Below are 24,125 nucleotides of genomic sequence, written 5' to 3'. Positions count from 1 at the left end.
GATGATAGAAACATGAAAGGAAGGTTTGGCGGTTATAATTTTAATGTAAGCACTTCCGAGCTCGTAGCTGTTTTAAGAAGCATGGGTGATAAAGTATGGTGGCCAAAAGAAATGAGATCGAACCCAAACAGGCGCAACCCTAATCACTGGTGCGAATTTCACAATGATCACGGGCATAAAACGGCAGACTGCAGGTTGCTGCAAGGTGAAGTTGATCATCTATTAAATCAAGGGTATCTCACTGAATTATTCAGTGAGAGAGGTAAGCAAGCATATATGAAGAATAGGCAGGAGCCCCCAAAACCACCTTCTCCCAAAAGGACCGTTAATGTGATAAGTGGAGGTGAAGACATCAATGGTGTGACGTACATAACAGCCAATAAAGTCTCCAAAGTCAAAATTACCCACGGGAAGCGGGTGCGGCATGTCTTAGAGGAAGAAAGCATTGCGTTTGATGATGCAGACGTGGATGGCGTATTATTCCCACATAACGATGCACTGGTAATATCTTTAGTTGTACATGATACTAATGTGAAACGAGTTTTGATTGATCCAGGTAGTTCCGTGAACATTATTTTGCTAAGAGTGCTACGTGAGATGCAAGCCGAAGATAAATTAATACCAAAGGCATATACTCTGTCTGGATTTGACAATTCCAGCGTAGTGACAAAAGGGGAGGTAATACTTACAACATTCGCAGAAGGAGTTGTCAAGGATACAAAATTTCAGGTGGTAGACATGGAGATGGCTTACAATATGATCCTTGGAAGACCATGGATCCACAAGATGGATGTCGTTCCGTCAACCTTGCACCAAGTTATTAAATTTCCATCACCATGAGAAATATGTCAAATCCATGGGGATCAACATACATCCAGAAGCATCAATTCTGTAGCAGATTCAAGCACGGGAAACGAAGAAAAATAACAATTACAGAATCCAGTTGAGGGTACCACAACACAAACCTCAACTGAACAAGGATGAACAGACGTGGACTCAAGGCCAGATGCCATTCAAGAACTAGAAGAAAATGAAAATATCAAAACAAAGATTGAAGAACTGGAAGCTGTAATATTATTTGCACAATGGCCTGAAAGGAAAGTCTACTTAGGGGCCAATCTAAGCCAAGACATGAAAGGTAAGGTGATTGAATTTTTAAAAACTAACGTGGATTATTTTGCTTGGTCCCACTCTGATATGACAGGAATATCACTGGAGGTAATAACTCACAAATTAAAGGAAGACCCATCATATACACCTGTCAAACAAAAGAAGAGAGAGCAAGGAACTTTCAAAAATTAGGTGATTCAAGATGAGGTTCAAAAATTACTAAAAATTGGGTCTATCCGCGAGGTAAAGTATCCTAATTGGTTAGCCAATACCATTGTAGTACCAAAGAAGAATGGTAAGTGGCGAGTTTGTGCAGCTTACACAGACCTTAACAAACTTTGACCTAAAGATTTTTTTCCCATTACCACATATAGATCAACTAATTGATGCTACTGCAGGCATGAGTTGTTAAGCTTTTTAGATGCGTATTCAGGATATAATCAGATCAAAATGGATCATGTGGATGAAGAAAAAACTTTATTTATAACAGATAGGGGGACTTACAGTTATAAAGTAATGCCCTCTGGTCTTAAAACAACTGGCGCAACATATCAAAGACTGGTGACCAAAATGTTTCAAGAACATTTGGAAAAAACCATGGAGGTTTATATAGACGATATGCTCGTTAAAACTCAGCATTCAGGAGATCATATATCACACCTATCTGATACGCTTCAAATTTTGCAAAAATTTAACATGAAATTAAATCCTGAGAAATGTGCATTCGGTGTTGCATCAGGTAAGTTTTTAGGTTTTCTTGTTTCTAACCGTGGTATTGAAGTGAATCCCACAACAGATTAATGTCATTGAAGAAATTCCTGACATGCTTACAAGTAGAAAAGAAGTGCAGAGGTTGACAGAAAGAATTGCAGCCTTGGGGAGGTTCATTTCTAAATCATCAGAAAAATGCTTTAAGTTCTTTTCAGCTCTTAAAAAGAAAGATCAGTTCGAATGGACTGAGGAATACACTCAAAAATTTGAAGGCATACCTGTCAAATCTGCCATTACTCGCAAAACCAAAGGCTGGGGAAAGATTGCTTATCTACCTTGTTGTCTCAGAAGTAGCGGTAAGTGCTGTTTTAGTCCGTGAAGACCAAGGTAAACAATCTCCGATCTATTATGTCAGCAAATCTTTATTAGATACAGAGACACGGTATCCTCAGTAAGAAAAGCTTGCACTTGCATTAATCATAGCATATAGAAAATTAAGGCCTTATTTTCAGTGTCATCCTATCGTTGTAGTAACTGCTTATCCATTACGCAATACATTACATAAGTATGAGTTGTCAGGTAGGTTAGCCAAATGAGCTATAGAATTAAGTGAATATGACATCGCATACCAGCCTAGAACCGCGATAATCTTAAGTGTTAGCAGATTTTGTGGCTAATTTTAGCCAAGGAATGCAATTGGAAGCAGAAAAAGAATTGCAAGTGTTCACCGGCTCTAATCCGGGAATTTGGACCTTATTCGCTGATGGTTCTTCTAATGTGAAGGGTGCAGGCTTGGGAATTGTTTTGGTACCACCTATGGGTGAAACCATTCGACAAGCCATTAAATGTCATTCTATAACTAACAATGAGACAAAGTATGAAGCTGTGATTGCAGGTTTAGAACTAGCACGAGAACTCGGCATTAATCAGATTGTGATCAAAAGCGATTCGTAGCTCGTAGTTGATCAAATGCTGGGGACTTATACGGTCAGGGAAGCACGGATGCAGCAGTACTTAGAGAAGGTACAGGATCTGATCAGGCAATTCCAAACCTGGAAAGTTATGCAAATATCAAGAGATGAAAATGTCGAGGCGGACGCCCTAGCCAATCTCGCATCTGCAGCAGACGTGGCAAGCAATGAAAATGCTTCCGTAATTCATTTGTTTCATTCAGTGCTTGATCCAGATAAAAATGAGTTAAATTTTAATAACTTAACCTGGGATTGGAGGAACGCGATTGTTGTTTTTTTGCAGTATGGAACCGTCCCTGAAGACAAGAAAAAAGCTCACGCGCTTCGGAAAAAGGCTGCTCGATATTGTTTAAAGTAAGGCAATCTTTATCGAAAAATGTTCGGTGGACCCTTAGCAAGGTGCCTCGGGCCTTCACAGACGGAATATGTAATGAGAGAGATACACAAGGGGCATTGTGGAAATCACGCCGGAGGAAGATCACTGGTAAGAACCATGATTAGGGCAGGTTATTACTGGCCTAAAATGGAAGAAAAAGCGAAAAATTTTGTGGCTAAATGTGATAAGTGCCAAAGATACGGTAATAACATGCATAGACCTGCAGAGTTGTTACATCCGGTCATTGCACCGTGGCCATTTATGAAATGGGGAATGGATATCGCGGGTCCACTACCACAAGCAAAAGGACAAGTAAAATTCTTGCTTGTACTTACTGACTATTTTACTAAATGGCTGGAAGCAGGAGCATTCAAACAGGTGCGAGAAAAAGAAGTTAGAGATTTCATTTGGCGAAATATCATATGTCGATTCGGTGTGAAAAAGGAAATTGTGTGTGATAATGGCCCTCAATTTATAGGTGCACAAATTACAGAGTTTTTTCAAAGTTGGCATATCAAAAGGATAACATCCACACCTTATCATCCGGTGGGTAATGGACAAGCTGAGTTAACAAACAAAGTCATTATCAACAATCTAAAGAAGCGTTTGGAGGAACCCAAAGGTAATTGGCCAGAATTGTTACCTGGTGTTTTATGGGCATACCACACAACAACAAAAACAAGTACGGGAGAAACACCATTTTCATTGGTTTATGGAGTTGAAGCTTTAATTCCAGTTGAGATAGGAGAGCCAAGTTCTTTACACAAGCGTCAGAAGAATCTAATGGCGAAGAAATGCACATAAATCTTGATCTACTTGAAGGGAAAAGAGAAGCTGCATTAATAAGAATGGCATCACAAAAGCAGGTCATAGAACGATACTACAACTGAAAAGCACGCCTAAGATTCTTCAAGATTGGGGACTTCGTGCTCAAAAAGGTTTTTCAATCTACGAAGGCAGCCAATGCGGGAAAAGTGAGTCCAACCTGGGAAGGACCCTATAAGATTCATGGTATTGCAGTAAAAGGAGCATACGAGCTGGAAACGATAGATGGCAAAATACTACCTTCGCACTGGAATGTTGTTCATTTGAAGAGATACTATTTCTAAGGAATACCCACAGTCAGGTATCTATGTTTAATTCTATTTTTGAATTGTTAAAATTTTACTAACGATTTTAGATGATAGGCAAAAAGCTAGCCCGTACTAAATGATGAGTCACGACCTGCAAGGCATGTGGAATAAATTAAACTTCCCGGTCTAGGGTTACAATTATTCTGATAGAAATTCAAACGGGTTAAGCAGTCTTCATCTATAACAAGTGTCTCATATAAAGTTATAGAAGTAATTCAAATACATGTAAAGTGTTATTCAAAACTAGACAAAGTTCAAATAAAAACTTGTTAAAGTTATTTCAAGAAACATGTGTATTCCTATTTCTTTTATCGTATATTAACACCGTTATAAAGTTGAGACGTCTTCTTCATTAAGTGTCTCATATTAAAGGGCCCTCTTTTATAAAATTCATAATTAATTTAGGTATTCATAAAGTTAACAAAAGCATTTTTTGAAGAGTAAAAATGTAAGTTATTCAGTAAAACCTTAGAAATAAAGGCAAGAATAAATAAAACAGAAGTTCAAATAGTAACAAAAAACTTCTTACTATTAAAAAGCTTAGACTAAGTATGAGCTTAGTCATAAACTGAAAATTGTTTATACATATTGCCCCATAAAAGGTCTGGGGACTTAAACTTCCAAAACAAACCCTCAAATGAGACCAAGGGTTATAACCACATTTCACCAAAAAGGAAAAAAACACAACACAAAGGAGTTCAAATAAACTTCTCACTGATTTGATAAAGGGACTGAAGCAGGGACCTCAATAGCAGCGGGCTCAACTTGGCTTGAAGGAGTGGGGATATCCGTATCAATTTCAACATTTTCAAAATCTTCAGCTACGGGAGAAGAAAAATCTTAGTTTTGCTGAGCCTTCTCAATAGTCTCTTTGATCTTGGCTAACTCAAATTCCAAGTTAAAATTCTCTTGGCTGGCTTTAACAAGGGTATCGCGGCGAGAATTCAAAAACGCCCAACTCACTTCAATGGCAGATTTATCTTCAAGGATCTCGTAGTCTCTTTCCCAATCAGCAATTTCATTTTTTAACTTTTCATTTTCAGCCAAGGCAGATTCATAAGAAACTTGAAGAGAGGCGTGGGATTTTCTAAAGAACAAAACTTATCAGAAGATACCCGGAGATCTTTCTGAGTTTGGGTCAAATTTTGCACAAGTTCACCAGCATATGCTTCTTTCTCAGCCAAGAGAGCCTTCAACTCTCTGATCTCTTCACTTGCCTTAGAAAGCTGCTCGGAAAAAGAGGTTTCAAGACGAGACTTCTCCTTATCTGCTTGACTTGAGGGAGCCTTTTCAATTGCCAATTTCGAAGTCAAGACCCGCACCTGCTACTCCAAGGTACTCTTACTTTCTTCTAAGAGCTCCACGTCGATCTGAAGACTTTCATACTGTTCCTTCCAATTACATGCCTCCAATTGATAATCACACACTAACTGCTCTGAGAGGGTAACCCTTTTCATCATCTCCGTGCCGATGAGATTGGCCTAAAAAGGGGGGAAAGGGAAGGAAATGAGAATCTCAAAGATAGAATAATGGCAAACTAAAATCTACAAAAAAGGAATACCTTTAAAGAAGCATGCACAATGTCATTCATCAAAGTCAAAGAACTATGGCTCTCTAGCTTGGCTCTCTCAACAGGACCAATTAAAGGCTTTAGCCACACATCTGCTTGACCCGATTTCCTTAAAAGGTTGACCTCAGTGGGGACTTCAATAATTACTTGCCTCATAGCACCACTCCTACTTGAGGAGCCAACCTCAGCACGGTGAGCAGGTGGGGGAGGAATTGTCGAAGGAGGAACAGTAGAAGTAGTAAAAACATCATGGGGAGGAATGGAAGCAGCCATAATCGGCAAAGTAGGAGTCACATGCACGGGAGGAGAAAAAGAAGCCAAGGGAGTTTCATCAGAAATGGGACTTAAACTTTCACTACCAAACCCGCGGTCAAAACGCTGCTCAACAGAATCATGAGCAGCAGCGGGAGCATCATCAACTTCATCAGGGATCACTACCAGGGCTTCAACAGATTTGGTAAGAGGAATAGAACGGTGGGGGGACGCTTTTGTTTCATCATCGGAAATAATGCATCTACGAGCCTGTGGCCTTGTTACCAAGGAACCCCCGTCTTCCTCTTCTTCAAAGTCTTGGTCATCAACGGATTTTCTTTTCGATGAAGAGCCCAGAATTATTTCTTGAGCCCTTTCCAAAGAGATATGAGAAGCCGCAACCGCCTCAACAATAACTCCTCGAATAGCAAATCCTAATAGAAAGAAGGATTGAGATAAGTTCAGGAAAAAATAATATGTAAAATAAAATAAAAGCTCTTACCATGAGTTTTTACTTTCCAACCAAAACGTTGGGAAAGGGTCTTCCAAGATCTACCATCCATTTGTGCAATACTCAACAACTTTCCTACCCAATCACGGAAATTGGGAACATCTTCCACAACTCCCATGGTTGCTAGAAAAGAAAAGTAAAATTAGAAAAATCAACAAAATTGAAGAAAAAGGTACGAGAAAGTTAGAAGACTCACATGCAAAATTCCACTTCTCAGGGAAGGGAACGTTCTCATCACCCACTAAACCAACAGTGGGGGCAGCAACAAACCTGGCATACCAGCCACGGTCTTTGTCATCTTCAGGGCTAACTAGAACTCTTTTGCTCCTGGCTACTAGTGTAAAAACACCATTGCGAAAGAGTCTAGGGGAGTAAAGATGAATTAGATGTGGGAAAGTAAAAGACACACTGGCTATGTTGGTCAAATGCCTCAAACAGGCAACAACCTTCCATATTATTGGGCCAATTTGACCTAAGCAAACATCAAAGAAACGACAGAACTCGAGAATAACAGGATCAATAGCAGGTTTGAATTCTAATGTGAAATTGTACGTATAGACAAAGGAAAAACCGGTTAAGTAATAGGTAATTCTTTGATTCAGATTGGGAATAATGATAGGAAAGTCATGACTCCAATGGCAGTCTCTACGAACTAAAGAACTCAAACCTTCACTGATTTAAGTGGGATAGATATCAGCACAATCTAAAGAAGATACTTGATTTCTAAGAGATTCTCTGTCATTATAGAAAGATAGTTCGGCAGGAACTATCTCTTCTACTAGAGGTTCACAAAGAGGTTCAGAAGATTCCTTACCTCTTGAAGAAGATCTGTGTGAAAGAGAACCTCTAGTTCTAGAAGAAGGGCCAGAACTAGGCGAAGGAAGAGAAGAACCACGTAAGGATGAAGATCCTAAATTACGAAGCCTACCTCCTCTTCTGCTCCTACTGGGGGCATTAGGGAAGTTAGCAACTATGGGGACCCTACTAGGGTTAGAGTTTGATGAAGACATGATAGTACGGGGAAGAAGCAAACAAAGATTCAAGAACTGAATATTTTGAGAACTTTATGTGATAAAGACAGAGAAGAAAACTATATTTATACTGCGAAGCAACCGTCAAAGGAAAATGTGCAATGATGGAAAGGTCATAATGATATCTGACGCTTCGTGGTTAGTGAAGCCGTGAAAAAGTCCTAAAAAGCGTTGCAAAGTTGCAGAACCAGTAAAAGGGGTGCCACGCGTGAAGAGCATTAAATGGAAGTGACAAATGAAGCGTTGATTTTGCTATAGCATTAATGGTGACAAAAATTCCCGTTTTAATGAATTCCACTTCCCAAATATTATATTGATGAATAAATGGCAAGTGGTGGGGACTATCTGTATTGGGAAAAATTGAGTTTACATATTAAAGTGATTGGAAGATGACGTGTCACGACACGTAGACTGGTCAAAGAGTTATGATTAACAAAGAGGCACGAGTTGCAACAAATATGAGCAGAGGCACATGAAGAGGCACGAGCGGTTATTCAGAAGACTTAACGCTCATACCTATTTAATCCAAAAATCAAGAAGAATGAATCTGACAGCAAAAGAGAGTACAGATACAGTATTTAATAAGCATTAAATACTAAAAACGTTAGGGAATCTGTGTTGAATCCCAATGATTATGTAATGTAGAATTTAATGCCTTTAATTGTCTATAATGGCCTTATTGTGTTGGCAAAATCACTTTCCTTTATTCATTCTTTGATTATTAGTAACCCGAGTTCTTCTAAATTAAGCCTTTAACCGAAATTCCACTTTTTGGTTAAACACAGTCCCAGTTGAAGCAGCCTTGTGCAGGATTCAGAGGATGTACCAGCTAATGTGCAGGCTACTAAAGCTACCAAGGTTAATAGTGTTGCACCTGGGCATCTTGAACAGGTTTTACAAACAGCTGCTGCTACAATTGCTACAAGTGATCCTACGCCTAAAGGTACTGCTTTGAAAAGGCCAGATGTGTCGCTAGAAAGGATACATGATCGAGGAGTTTCATTGGTTGATCAAGGAGGAAACAGTGGTAAGATTGCTGCTAAAAACACTGTGTAGATGAGTGATGATCAACAGAAAATTCTTGTCAAATCCAAACTTCCTAGAGACATCCCTGCTGCCACAGCTTTGGCGATGATCTACAAGGTTGTAGGATCAGCTTTACAAAATCACACAAATTTGAATAGGGGGGAGATCAAGCTAATGCTGCTGCACTTGAAATGGTTGAAAACCCATCAGTTATTAAACAACTACTGCACTTGAAGTTAAAAAATCAGCATGTTTGAAACCTAGTGCTGTGCATATTCAGGGGCAAGGTGTTCAAGGTGTGAAAGTTTTGGATAGTGCAACTGATGAAGGTGTTAAGGCAAAGGAAATAGCAGGGCAGTCGCAACAAATTACAGATGATCAAGCAAAAGATAGAGTGCAAGTAGGAAAGGAGAAAAAAGCTGGGCAGTTGTTTGTGAATTCAGGCAGAACTGGTGCAGTTCTAGCATAATCTGCTGCACAATCTACTAAACCTAATGAACTATTGGAACATGTTACAAACTCTAGTAGCAAGGAGCGGATGTGAATAGAGAGGAAGGCTTGAGTTCAGTAACACACAAAAAAAGGCATCAGCTGGAATTCTTTCTCAAAATCCATCTGTTGGTGACAAGCATTTTTGTAGTACAAATGCTTATGATGTTCTGGTGGTGGAGGATCGGCTAACAAGTGCCAACATAGAGAAGGATTCAACAGATAAGAATGGGCAGCTTGTTGTAGTTTCGAATAACTCTATTGCACCTTCTAATGTTAATCTTACTCCAATTGGAGCTAAAATTCTGGAGAGCATGAATCCTTCGCAAGTTCTGCCTGGGTTTTTGCATAATTCAACGAAAGGAATGTCTCTTCAATAGGTGAAAGAAAACAATGGCATAGTTGGGGTTGGTTTGAATACATCACAACATGATATCCCCTCCAATGATTTGTTTGATCGATATGGCAACATGTTACAAGTTTCAAACATCCAGCAAACTTTATCCATGATGTCATCGGCAACAAAACAACCAAAAGGAGGGGCTGACCACACAAGAGAAGAACATGATGACATAACAAGTGAAGATGAGTTGAATGATGAACCTGTCCAGAATTTAAACGAGCTACAGGAGGAAGTTAGCTCTAAGCGTAAGACATGGGCTGACCAAGTAGAACAGTATGATGAAGGTGAAGAAAATTATGTTGGTGATTCCCAGGAGCTAAACACTCAAGAAAATGGTTCGTCAACACAACAAGGGGGTAAAGCAAAGGAAGGAGCAGTAGCTGTGGTTGATCAGGTTGCAAGTCCATCTCCTAGTGTGCAAAGCAAGACAAAGCTAAGTCCTAATGTTGCTGCTTTTGTTCCGACTGGACAGCAACTATCAGGTACGGTTTCTAAGCTTAATTTGATCCAAAAATCTACTGGACAGGTAGCTATTACAAGTGGAGTGGCTGCACAATATAATTTGACTCCTACAAACATCCTCCAAGCTATTTTAACTCATGACATAGATAACTTAAAAGCTCTTGACAATCCCAGGAACGAAAGGAGCTCTAGTTCCCAGATATCCCTGCTGCTACTGTGTTAGCAAGGATTTACCAGGTTGTGGGATCAGCTTTCCAAAACCATACAAGTTTGCATAAGATGGGTGATCAAGCTAATACTATTGCACTTGAGATGGTTGAAAAACTAGCAGTTATTGAGCCTACTGTTGTGCACGATGAAGGGCAAGGTCTTGAAGATGTAGATGCTTTGAGGTAGTGTAGCTGTTACAGGGCGTGATCAAGGAAAAAACACTAAGAATCATGTAGCAGTGGCAGTCAAAAAAGTGGAATTGAAGCAACTACTATAGGTTCGAAGTTGGAGCCTAATGTTGCATTGAATGCAACTGGTGATCGACCTACTGTTGGGGCTCCTAAATATAGTGCTGCAATTGTTGATGTAGTTCAAAAACCAGTAGGTTTATTAGCTACTGTTACACAAGATGAGGGGAAGGAACGTAAAGGAGTTAATGCAAGAAAGAATTAAGCTCAAATACACATGCTTTTGTACCATTCGGGCAACAGCAAATTGCAGCAGTTGGCTTGAGGAATAGCTCTAATTCTAAGATGGGCCAAAGAAGATAGGTATGGGAGATGGAACATTAAAGAATATAGCTGGAAAGGACTGGACAGTTGTTGCTCGATCACCTGTTAATCAGTAGCAAGCAGTGACGCATCGATCACCTAAAAATACGAGATCTCCAGGTCTGAAAGACCAGGTCATAACATCAAAAAATATCGAGTTTTCTAACTCGTTTGAAGCATTGCTCAATGAGCATGATCATGTGATGAATGAGGAGGGAAAGAATGTACAGCAAGTACTTTGTGATACAGTTCAAAAATTGGACAAGCCACCTCTCCAGTAAGTGCAACATATCTAACATACCCTTGCTCATTCTTTCATACTGATATTTTGAACTACAATTGAGATTGAAAACAGAGACATACTACCAAATAACTTTAGCCAATTCTTATACCCCATATCTCTGATCAAATTTGTATAGTTTAAAACAAGAATCAAGTTTCACAAAAAATTTCCATTTAAGCAGGACATCGAATATAAAAGGGATGAGAGGCCAAGATTGAAAATCAATAATATATCAGATTGAAATAAGCAATTAACCAGCAGACCTCACCGTAGAATCAGTCAATATATAGATAGAAACATTTTTTGTATTTTGTGTCATTCTTTCACCAAAGTGAACACCAACATCCATATACACACAAGTGTGATCACAACCCTATAGTTATATATACGACAACTAAAAATTATCAACTTTAATTTTAGGACAACCGATATTTCGACAATTATACTTGGTACTCAGTGAAACTGATAGTACGAAATTGACATTCAGAATAAACTGTTAGAGAAGATGATTTAATCATGATAGAAGATATAGCAGTTGCTCATTCAAAATAGATATCGCTCAACAGATGCCTTTTCTAGCGAAATTATTACTCAATTCACATAGAAAAGGGTAAAAGTTTGAACCTTACCGTGATGAGAAGAACCTCAAAGCTGAGCAGCTGTTGTCAATGAAGGTGACGAGCAGTTTCTTTTGCTAATTCGCTGAATTTTACCAACTCTGATTATTACAATTTGTCGTAGCACAATTCTCTGGTAATTCGTTCAAAACAGAGTTTACCAACTATTAGAGAAGTTTAAGTCGAACTCTTAGGGCCTTTTCCATTTTTTTTTTTTTGGGGGGGTGAGGTGGGAGATTTGGCGGATTGGGAAAAAAAAGTTGGAAAAGTTAACACCACTTTTTCATTAATTAATAATTATTAACGACTGATTTTATGTCCCTTTGCTAAGAATGGTCGTTAAAAATCAAATTTTTTGTAGTGTGTCTTTTATGGGAAATTGAGTGAAAAAAGGAAAGAGGTGGACGAAGGAACAAGTTCATACTAAGAAAAACAACAACAAAGAATCAACCAAGGCTATGATTTCTGCCTGGGATATAGTTCAGATAAAAGCTTGGATGATGATGATGATGATGAACGAGCTCTAATGGCTATTGGAGAATCTGATGAAGATCCTTAGGTAAGTATCTTTCAATTAAAAGATAAAATTAAATTTCTGTCTAAAGAAAGACTATCTGAACTACTGCTAGAATTGATTGATGAGTCTGATGATGTGAATAATGAAAAGGAACAATTGTAAAAGGAGTGTGTCATCTTGAAAGCAAAGTGCAAAAACCTAAAAGTTAGGGCTTGTGAGACTGAAAATGAAAATACGGTGTTGAAGAATTAGGTACATGCACTTGACGCATCTGTTCTAGAACATAGATGTGAAAACTTAAAATCTAGAGTTAGGAACAGGTAAAAAGATAGGCAGTGACCGACAATTCTCACTAGAAAAAGATCTAGGAAGGGCAAAAGATAAGCTATAGAAAAGAGATGAACTGGTGAGAACATTGAAAGAGGACTTGACTAAGGTTAAGCACGAGCTAGATAGAACATGTAAATAGAACATATCTTTTGATGCATTTTCATGGCTACAAGAACACCATAGTGGCAACAAAAGGGGACTTGACTTTGGGAACTCTGCACCTAAGTCGGATCCCAAAAACAAGTACCTCACACTCCCTAAGAGCAAGATTTGCACACATTATAGTAACACTGGTCACTATAAGAGTGAATGCACTGCAAAAGAAAAGACAAGTCAAAGGAACAAAAATTTGTTCTAGGAAAGAATAAGTTGCCAAGGTGGGCTAAAAAGAATTTGATTTATCTTTTTGCCTATAGAAAGGGATCCAAACTAGTTTGGGTTCCTAAGACTAACTCCTTATTTTCTTTTACAGGTCCAAGTGAAGGAGAGCAGCCAAATATGGTACATGGACAGTGGCTGCTCAAAGCACATGACACGAAGCAAAAACCATTTCCTTTCACTTGAGGACCATAAAGAGGTAATATCTCCTTTGGAAATGGAAAGAAAGGTGTTATCATTGATAGACGGACCGAAGTATAACTTAATAAGTGTATCACAACTGTGTGATAGATGTAACATGGTAGCTTTTGCCTCTATAAAATACTTTGTGATAAATCTTACTACTGACAAGATAATTTTGTAGGGAAAATAGTGATTAACATATATGTGGTGGATCTGTCCACACTTTCAGATAATGAACTCGCTTGCTTAAGTGTGTTGGAGAATAATCCCCTCCTTTGGCACAAGAGACATGGACATGCAAGTCTAAGTCAACTCAACAAATTATTTTCCAAGGAATTAGTGATAGGACTGTCTGTCACGACCCAAAACCTAACCTGTCGTGATGGCGCCTATCATGGTACTAGGAAAAACGACTACGTAGACATTCCCAATACATTCAACTTTGAATATACCAAAACAGTTTAAATAAATAAAAAATCTCATAAAATGGAATAAAATATCGTAACTCAATACATAAGTTTTCCCAAAACCGGGTGTCACCGAGTACATGAGCATCTACATAATGACAAAGTCGATACACCGTCTAGGAAGTAGAACTGAATAAATAAACTAAAAGGTAGGGGAGGAGAGTCAAGGTCTACGGATGCCAAAGCAGCTACCTCGATGATCTCCGAACGTCTGAACTATGCGAGTCAGCAACCGCCGTGACCGGAAATACCTTGATCTGCACACGAGGTGCAGGGTGTAGTATGAGTACAACCAACTCAATAAGTAATAAATCTAACCTTTGGACTGAAAGTAGTGACAAGTTTGAGCATTACAGCCTACATATAGCATCAATAGTTTGGAATATTATGAAAAAATATGATAGTCAAATCTCATACATTAATAATTTACACGTAATGATATAAGAATTTAGACATGCTTTCAGGTTTTTCAATAAAACTCAACAGAGAATAAGGCAGATCCAGCCCAAATGCAAATAAAATAGAGCAGATCCAGCCCAATGTAAATAACCACTAGCATTTACGCCCGTTGTGGATGTGCAGACACCGGAGGGGCCGATTCAGCCCAAGCACGATGTAACGACCCAACCAGTCATTTTGAGTGTATTAGCCTCGATCCCCTATTAACTACTTCCCCCGTATCCTTTTCTGCTTAGGTGACTTGCCGGGAGGTTCTGTTTTTTGGTTTCGGAGTGATATGGGAGACTTAGTCCCTAAAATGGAATCTTGAGTTCTAGGATTTTGACTATAGTTGGAACTATGTGAACACGACTCCGGAATGGAGTTTCGTCAGCTCCGTTGGGTGATTTTGGACATAGGAGTGTGTCTGAATTGTGTTAGGGAGGTCTGTAGCTGAATTAGGCTTGAATTAGTGAAAATTTAACTTTTGGGAAGTTTAATCGGAAGTGGACTTTCTGATATCAGGGTCGGATTCCAGAATGAGTAGGTCAATGATGTTGAATATCACCAGCGTGCAAAATTTGAGGTCAATCACACTTGATTTGATAGGTTTCGGTGTCGGTTGTAGAAGTTTGAAGTTTAAAAGTTTATTAAGTTTTGATTGGAGGGTGATTCGTGTTTTTGTTGTTGTTTGACGTGTTTTTAGGGCTCGACTAAGTTCGAATGGTATTTTAGGACTTATAGGTATGCTTGGTTGAGGTCCCGAGTGGCTGGGGTATTTTTCGGGGTGAGTTTTGAGCGAGTCCGGGCATTTTCGGCACCATGATGTTATTCTGGTACCTTTGGAAGTGCAAGGGCACATTTCGGAGTGCTGAGGAAAAGCCTCAAGTGCGGACCTGGGAGGAAAAGTGCAGACCGCACAATTCTTCTCGCGGCCGCAAATCGGAGATTCTGCAGGTTAGACGGTCTAACTTCGGAAGCTTATATCTTTTAAACTATAAGGAATTTGGAGATGATTCAAAATCGAAACTTGTAGCCCTTTGTGTCTAGTTTCCAGAAGTGTAATGAAATAATAAATTGGACATTTGTACTGAAAGTTAAGGCTAATTTACTAAAGCCTGATAGTTCAGATTTTTCTTAAGTGCGGCCGCTCAATTTGGATCGCGGCCGCAGAACCTGGGATGTGCGACCACACCAAAAAATGTGTGGTCAGCACATTGGAGGGAAGAACGTGTACTATATAAATGAGAGTTAGGGTATTATTTCATATTTGGACATTGGGAGCTCGGTTTGTGGCGATTTTTCATGGGTTTTTCAAGAAAATTGCCAGGGTAAGTGATTCTAACTCGGATTTGGTTAATATACATGAATATATCATTGGTTTCATCATTTAATTAGTACTTTGAGATGAAAATTTGGGAAAAATTGTAGAAACTTCATAAACTATAATTTGGGGATTTAAAGGTCGAGTTCTAATTGGATTTGACTAATTTTGGTATGGTTGAACTCGTGGTCAAATGGTTATTCGGATTTTTGTCACTTTTATCCAATTCCGAGAAGTGGGCATGGGTTGACTTTTTGGGGTGATTTTTTAAGTTTTTGCTAAAGCCTTGATTTCATTAATTATATTAGTTTCTTATAGTTATATTTATGGTATGTAATTGCTTTTAGTTAGATTTGGGCCATTCGGAGTCAGAAAATCATGGAAAAGGTATTCTTATTGATTGATTTAGCATGGTTTGAGGTAAGTGGCTTGCATAAACTTGTGTGGGGAAAATCCCCTAAGGATTTGGTACTGTTGTGTTATGTGAGTGTTGTATACGCTAGCTGACGAGTTCGTACACAGGCTAGTTATTGTAAAAATCCAATTTTTACTAAGTAGTAAGTTGTTTTCATCATAATTGAGTTATACTAGCAAGTGTAGTTATGTTGTATAGTTTAACATCACATGTCTACGTGCTTTAACTGCTTATTTGAACTCTGTGCAGCATGACTAGTTGATTTCCTGTCTTTTCTTAACTTGTATCAATCTTAATTGTAGAACTATTGCTGTTAATTATTGCATTTAGCGGCTTGAGCTATGTGTTTACTTTTATAGACTACGAGATGGTACATCGGGAGATCCCCCTACACCTTTACTTTTTAGACTACGAGGTGGTGCCTCGGGAGATCTCACTGCACATTTACTTTTGAGACTACGAGGCAGTACCTCGGGAGATCTCCTTGTATCTATATTTTTGGGACTACGAGACGGTATCTCGGGCAATCCCCTATTGTGTTATCCCTATGTGTTGTACTGTTAATTTGATGTGCTTTCCTCTTTGTTAATTTCCAATCTCTTATTATATTGCTATATTCTTCTGCTTTATTTATTATATACCAGTGGGCCCTGACCTGACCTCGTAACTACTCGATCGAGGTTAGGCTTGGCACTTACTAGGTACCGTTGTGGTGTACTCCTGTTACTCTTCTGTACATGTTTTATGTGCAAATCCAGCTACTTCTTATCAGCCATGTCATCAGTGAGCAGTGACAGTTTGGAGACTTTAAGGTATATCTACCGCGTCCGCAGACCTCAGAATCCCCCTCTATTCCCTCATATATTATTTACCTTCCGTACTTCTTTTCTTAGACTTTGGTGTATAGAGATACTAGTTTTTCTTCTGTAGCTTGTGACTTATAATGTTCCGGATATTGGGAAAATATTGTGTATTAATAAAGTGTTGGTTATTGTACATGCCGAGGGGCATTGTTATCAGTTATTTAATTATCTATTGCAGTTAGCTATTAAGTGTTTACTTCAATTTTTGTTATTTCAGCAATTGGTTAGGCTTACCTAGTCGTAGATACTAGATGCCATCATGACGTCTTAGTGGAGGGAGATGTGGGTCATCACAAGTTTGTATTATAGCTCTAAGTTCATAGGTGTTGTGAGTCACAAGCAGGTTTAGTAGAGTCTCGCAGATCGGTACAGAGACGTCTGTACTTATCTTCAGGAGGCTATGGAAATATTAGGTAAATTTCACTTCTTTTGATTCCTTGTCGTGCGAAATTGTTGACTTCAAAATTCTAAACTTCTGTCTTCTATTCTCTTATAGATAGTGATGACACGTACAAGTGGATCTGATAACGAGACACCCGCTCCCCCTGCTAGAGCCGCGAGAGACCGAGGTAGAGGCTAAAGACATCTACGTGGTTCAGCCAGAGCACCCGCACGAGCTGCTATAGAGGAGCCAGTAGTTGCCCCAGTCGGAGCGCAGGCACCTGAGACGCTTGTTACTATACAAGCTTTTCAAAAGACCCTTGCACAGTTCCTAAGCATATTCAGCACCTTGGCTCAAGCTGGATTGATTTCACTAGCTCCTGCCATATCTCAAGCTGGGGGAGGAGCAAAGACTCCCGCTGTCCGTACACTAGAGTAGCGGGTTCAAGTCGACCAGGTTCCAGAGATCATACCGATGCAGTCGGTAGCTCTAGTTCGGCCTGAGGGTAGGGCAACAGCTTCTGAGGAGGAGCAGTTCAGGCTCGAGGGGTACAAGAAGTACCACACTCCTACTTTCAGTGGATTGGCGTCAGAGTATGCCCAAGGTTTTCTTGAGGAGTGCCACTGTATCCTCCGTACTATATGTGTAGAAAAGTCGAATGGGGTTTCTTTAACTACGTTCCAGCTTAGAGGAGCGACCTATTAGTGGTGGCATGATTATGAGTTGGGTAGTTCGGTTGAGGCAGCGTCACTTACTTAGACTCAGTTCTCAGATATGTTCTTCAGGGAATATGTTCCCCAGAGTCTTAGAGATGCATGACACTCCGAGTTTGAGCAGTTACACCATGGTGCTATGACTGTATCAGAGTATGCGGTTCACTTCAGTGATTTGCCTAGGCATGCTCCAGCCTTGGTTGCTACAGTTCGAGAGAGGGTCCATCGATTTATCGTGGGGCGCCATCCCAGCATCAGGATTGGCATGACCCGGGAGTTGGATATGGATCTTTCCTACTAGTAAGTTGTGGATGTTACTAGGAGAGTGGAGGGCATGCTTGCTCAGAAGAGAAAGGAGAGAGAGGCCAAGAGATTTCGAGAGTCTAGCACTTATAGTGGTACTCATACCCCAGCTGCAGTTCGTCATGGTAGGGCTATATGAGTCACCCTGTTCACTCAGCACTTCTAGCCGCTAATGGTATTTCGGCTACTCCTAGGCCCCAAGATCCTTACTATGCATTGCTAGTGTTTTGTGTACCTCCCACATGGGGTGCTTTCAGTGGTTAGTCCAGCCGACATGGCCCGATCCAGTCAGCCATGCCCTTCGAAAGCTTGTTTTGAGTATGGCGACGTTTTCCATATGGTGAGGGATTGCCCCAGATATAGGAGGAGTGCACCTCCACAGACGTCTCATGCACCACTTGCTCTACCGGGTCCTCAGGCTATGATTACAACACAAGCTACCACTCCACCTGCTCAACCAGCTCGAGGTGGAGGTCGGGGAGGTAGAGGTTTCCCTAGAGGGAGAGGCTAGGCCATATATTATGCCCTCCCTGCTTGTACAGAGGCAGTTGCTTCCGACTCTGTCATTACAGGTATTATTCCGGTTTGTCATAGAGATGCGTCCGTTTTATTTGATCTAGGATCCACTTATTCATATATGTCATCTTATTTTGCCACGTATTTGGGCGTATCTTGTAATTCTTTGAGCTCTCCTATTTATGTGTCTACACCTGTGGGAGATTCTACTATTGTTGACCATGTGTATCGGCCGTGTTTTTTTGTTCTTAGTGATTTTGAGACCAAACTCGATTTATTATTGCTCAGCATGGTAGACTTTGATATTATTTTGAGCATGGACTGGTTGTCACCCCATTATGATATTCTTGATTGTCACGCTAAGACCGTGACACTGGCTATGACAGGATTACCGTGGTTAGAGTGGAAAGGTACCTTAGATTATACTCCCAGTAGAGTTATTCCATTTCTTAAATCTCAACGAATAGATGAAAAGGAGTGTGACGCCTATCTAGCTTATATGAGGGATGTCAGTATTGGTACCCCTACAGTTGAGTCATTTCCAGTAGTGAGAGATTTTTTAGATGTATTTCCAGTGGATCTTTAGGGCATGCCGCCCGACAAGGGTATTGATTCGATATTGATTTGTTGCCGAGCACTCAACCCATCTCTATTCCTCCTTATCGTATGGCTTCTCCTGAGTTGAAGGAGTTGAAGGAGCAGTTACATGAATTTCTTGATAAGGGCTTCATTCGGCATAGTGTGTCACCCTGGGGTGCTCCAGTCTTGTTTGTGAAGAAGATGGATGGTTCTATGTGTATGTGCATTGAGTATTGCTAGTTAAACAGAGCTATAGTGAAGAACAGGTATCCATTGCCTCGTATTGAGAACATATTTTATTAGCTACAGGATGCCATGGTGTTTTTCAAGATTGACTTGCATTTAGGCTATCATAAGTTGAAAATTCGGGAGCCAGATATCTCGAAGACTGCTTTCAAGACTTGATATGGTCACTACGAGTTCCTTGTGAAGCCATTAGGGCTGAGCAACGCCCCAAGAGCATTAATGCACTTGATGGACAATGTGTTTCGGACCTTTCTTGACTCTTTCATCATCGTATTCATTAACGACATTCTACTGTACTCTCGGACTCGGGAGCATCATGAGCAGCACCTGAGGACTGTGCTCCAGACCTTGAGAGAAAAGAAGCTATATTCAAAAAATTTGAAGTGTGAGTTTTGGCTAGACTCAGTGGCATTCTTGGGTCATGTAGTATCGAGTGACGGGATCAAGGTGGATCTGAAGAAGGTAGAAGCAGTGCAGAGTTGGCCTAGACCATCCTCAGCTACGGAGATCCAGAAGTTTTCTTGGTTTGAGGGGGTATTACCATCGATTTGTATAGGGCTTCTCATCTATTGCAGCATATGTGACCAGGCTGACCCAGAAGGGTGCTCCATTCAGGTGGACAGAGGAGTGTGATGAGAGCTTTCAAAAGCTCAAGACAGCTTTGACTACATCCCCAGTATTGGGATTGCCTATATGTTCGGGGTCTTATACTATTTATTGTGATATATCGCGGATTGGTCTCGGTACGGTGTTGATGTAGGACCGTAGGATGATTTCCTATGCATCCAGATAGCTGAAGGTACATGAAATGAACTACCTTATCCAGAACCTTGAGTTAGCAACTATTGTTCATGTCTTGAAGATTTGGCAGCACTATTTGTACGACGTCCCTTGTGAGATCTACACTGATCATCGAAATTTGCAACATCTGTTCAAGCAGAAGGATCTTAACTTGCGTCAACGGAGGTGGTTAGATCTGCTTAAGGATTATGATATGACTATTCTATACCATCCCGAGAAGGCCAATATGGTAGCCGATGCTTTAAGTCGCAGGACGGATAGTTTGGGGAGCTTAGCATAATTACCAGCAGTAGAGAGGCCATTGGCATTGGATGTTCAGGCCTTGGCCAACCAGCTTGTTCGATTGTATATTTTTGAGCCGAATCGAGTTTTGGCTTGTGTGGTTTCTCAGTCTTCTCTTTATGATCGTATGAGGGAGTGTCCGTATGATGACCCCCATCTGCTTGTCCTTAAGCACACGGTTCACCATGGTGATACTAAGGCAGTTACTATTGGAGATGATGGTGCATTGAGGATGCAGGGCAGGCTATATGTGCATAATGTAGACTGATTGTATGAGTTGATTCTCTAGGAGGCTCAAAGTTTGCGGTAATCCATTTATCTGGGTACCACAAATATGTATCAGGACTTGAGGCAGCATTATTGGTTGAGGAGAATGAATAAGGAAATAGTGGAATATGTAGCTTGGTGCCGAAATTGCTTGCAGGTGAAGTATGAGCATCAGTGGCCAAGTGGGTTGCTTCAGAAGTTAGAGATTCTGGAGTGGAAATGGGAGCGGATCACTATGGATTTCGTTGTTGGACTCCCACGGACTCCGCAAAAGTTTGATGCAGTTTGGATGATTGTTGATAGGCTAACCAAGTCAGCTCATTTCATTCCTGTGATGACTACTTATTCTTTCGAGCAGCTGGCTCGAGTTTATATTCGCGAGATTGTCAGGCTTCATGGCATGCCGGTATCTATCATCTCTGACCGGGATACACAGTTTACATCACGATTCTAGAGGGCCCTACAACATGAGTTAGGTACTCAGATGGAGTTTAGCACAACATTTCACCCTCAGACGGACAGACAGTCTAAGCACACTATTCAGATATTGGAAGATATACTCTATGCATGTGTGATGGAGTTTGGAGGCTCTTGGGATCAGTTCTTGCCACTTGCGGAGTTAGCCTACAATAACAGTTATCAGTCGAGCATTCAGTGTCGGTCTCCAGTGGGTTGGTTTGAGCCGGGCAAGGCTAGATTATTGGGTACAGACTTGGTTTAGGATGCTTTAGAGAAGGTTAAGGTGATCCAGGATTGAATCCGTAGAGCCAAGTCCAGACAAAAGAGTTATGCGGATCGGAAGGTTCGCTATGTTGCATTCATAGGTGGGAGCGGGTCTTGCTCTAGGTTTTGCCAACGAAGGGTGTTATGAGGTTCCGAAAGAAGGGCAAGCTGAGCCCAAGGTTTATTGGCCTATTAGAGGTGTTGCAGCGAGTTGGAAAGTTACTTATGAGCTTGCCTTACCTCCTAGTCTAGCAGGATTTCATCCAGTATTCCATGTTTATATGCTCCAGAGGTATCACGGTGATCCATCTCATGTGTTGGATATCAGCTCAGTCCAGTTGCACTACGATCTATCTTATGTTGAAGAGTCGGTGGCTATTTTGGACAGGCAGGTTCGGAAGCCGAGGTCAAAGAGCATTGCTTCAGTGAAGGTTCAGTGGAGGGGTCAGTCGGTCGAGGAGGCAACTTGGGAGACCGAGCATGATATGCGTAGCCATTATCCCCATCTTTTTACCACTTCAGGTATGTCTCTATGCTCGTTCGAGGATGAACGATTATTTTAAGAGGGGAAGGATTTAACGACTCGGCCATTCCTTTTGAGTGTATTAGCCCTAATACTCTATTTACTGCTTCCCCCGTATCTTTTTCTACTTAGGTGACTTGCTGGGAGGTTGTATTTTTGGTTTTGGAGTGATTTAGGACACTTAATCCTTAAAACAAAAGCTTGAGTTCTAAAATTTTGACTATAGTTGGAACTGTATGAAGACGACTCCGAAATGGAGTTTCGTCGGCTCCGTTAGCTCCGTTGGGTGATTTTCAACTTAGGAGCATGTCCGGATTGCGTTTTAGAGGTTTGTAGCTGAATTAGGCTTGAAATGGCGAAAATTGATTTTTTGGGAAGTTTGACCGGAAGTGGACTTTTTGATATCAGGGTCGGATTCCAATTTCGAAAGTTGTAATAGGTCTGTAATGTCGAATATGTCTTGCGTGCAAAATTTGAGGTCAATCGGACATGGTTTGATAGGTTTCGGCATCGCTTATAGAAGTTTGAAGTTTCAAAGTTCATTAAGTTTGGATTAGAGGGTGATTCGTGTTTTTATTGTTGTTTGACGTATTTTGAGGGCTTGATTAAGTTCGTATGGTATTTTAGGACATATAGGTATGCTTGGTTGAGGTCCCGAGTGGCTCGAATATGTTTCGGGGTGGGTTTTGAGCGAGTCCAGCATTTTCGGTACCTTAATGTTGTTCTGGTACCTTTGGAAGTGCAAGGGCACATTTTGGAGTGCTGAGGAAAAGCCTCAAGTGCGGACCTGGGATGAAAAGTGCAGACCACAAAATTCTTCTCGTGGCTGCAGATCGGAGATTCTGCAGGTTCGATGGTCTGACTTCGGAAGCTTATATCTTTTAATCTATAAGGAATTTGGAGATGATCTAAAGACAAATGTTGTAACTCATTTGTGTCCAATTTCCAGAAAGCTATGGCCAATTTACTAAAGCCTGGTAGTGTAGATTTTGCTAAAGTGCGGCCGCTCAATTTGGATCACGGCTGCAGAACCTAGGATGTGCGATCGCACCAAAAAATGTGCGGTCAGCACATTGGAGGGAAGACCGTCTACTATATAAACGAGAATTAGGGTATTATTTCACATTTGGACTTTGGGAGCTCGGTTTGTGGTGATTTTTCATGGGTTTTCAATAAAATCATCGGGGTAAGTGATTCTAACTCAAATTTGGTTAATATACATGAATATGTCATTAGTTTCATCATTTAATTAGTACTTTGAGATGAAAATTTGGGAAAAATTGTAGAAACCTCATAAATATTTAAAGGCCGTGTTGTGATCAGATTTGACTAATTTTTGTATGGTTGAACTCGTGGTCGAATGTGTATTCAAATTTTTGTGACTTTTACCCGATTCCGAGACGTGGGTCCGGGTCGACTTTTGGGGCGATATTGTAATTTCTTGCTTAAGCCTTGATTTAATTAAGTAGATTAGTTTCTTATAGTTATATTATGGTATGTAATTGCTTTTGGCTAGATTTGGGCCATTCGGAGTCAGAAAATCGTGGAAAAGGCATTCTCACTGATTGATTGAGATTGGTTCAAGATAAGTGGCTTACCTAACCTTTGTGGGGGAATCCCGTTAGGATTTGTCACTGTTGTGTTATGTGAGTGTCGTGCACATGAGGTGACGAGTGCGTACACGGGCGAATTGTTGTAAGAATCCAATTTTTACCGAGTTGTAACCTGTTTTCATCTTAATTGAGTTATACCAGCATGTGTAGTTATCCTATTTTGTTTAATATTGCAGGTCTACGTGCTTCAACTGTTTATTTGAACTTTGTGCAGCATGCCTAGTTGATTTCATGTCTTTCCTTGACCTGTATCAGTCTTAACTATAGAACTATTGCTGTTCATTGTTGTATTTAGCGACTTTAGTCGTGTGTTTACTTTTTGGGACTACGAGACAGTACCTCGGGAGATCCCCCTGCATCTTTACTTTTGAGACTACGAGGCGGTATCTCGGGAGATCTCCCTGCACATTTACTTTTGAGACTATGAGGCGGTTCCTCGGGATATCTCCTTGTATCTTTACTTTTTGGACTATGAGACGGTATCTCGGGAGATCCCCTATTGTGATATCCCTATGTGTTTTACTGTTATTTTGCTGTGTTTTCCTCTTTGTTAAAT

General features: G+C 40.4%; 1 protein-coding gene across 2 annotated transcripts; it reads right to left on the bottom strand.

Moving 5' to 3' along the window:
- Positions 1-4,811: 4,811 nt before the first annotated feature.
- Positions 4,812-12,239, bottom strand: LOC107778516 (uncharacterized). Of its 2 annotated transcripts, XM_016598791.2 has the most exons (5): positions 11,719-12,238; positions 6,831-6,997; positions 6,626-6,757; positions 5,863-6,557; positions 4,812-5,782 (listed from the first exon to the last, which is right to left on the bottom strand). In XM_016598791.2, exons 3-5 carry the CDS (start codon positions 6,750-6,752, stop codon positions 5,627-5,629), a joined length of 978 nt encoding a protein of 325 aa, XP_016454277.2. In that variant the 5' UTR covers positions 6,753-6,757; positions 6,831-6,997; positions 11,719-12,238; the 3' UTR covers positions 4,812-5,626. The 2 variants fall into 2 exon arrangements, with proteins under 2 accessions (XP_016454277.2, XP_075098329.1); XM_075242228.1 differs by lacking the exon at positions 6,831-6,997 and having other exon boundaries at positions 11,719-12,239.
- Positions 12,240-24,125: the final 11,886 nt, after the last annotated feature.

This window comes from Nicotiana tabacum, chromosome 21, assembly GCF_000715075.1.
Source record: "Nicotiana tabacum cultivar K326 chromosome 21, ASM71507v2, whole genome shotgun sequence".
Taxonomy (NCBI): Eukaryota; Viridiplantae; Streptophyta; class Magnoliopsida; order Solanales; family Solanaceae; genus Nicotiana; species Nicotiana tabacum.
The sequence above is the reverse complement of the archived record's forward strand: the minus strand, read 5'-3'. Positions and strand labels throughout refer to the sequence as shown.

Coding starts and splice junctions, on each gene's coding strand:
- LOC107778516 (XM_075242228.1), bottom strand. CDS start 6,752: ATGGGAGTTGTGGAAGATGTTCCCAATTTCCGTGATTGGGTAGGAAAG. Junction 6,558..6,625: donor TTGGAAAGTAAAAACTCATG/GTAAGAGCTTTT, acceptor TCTTTCTATTAG/GATTTGCTATTCGAGGAGTT. Junction 5,783..5,862: donor TTGTGCATGCTTCTTTAAAG/GTATTCCTTTTT, acceptor CCCCCTTTTTAG/GCCAATCTCATCGGCACGGA.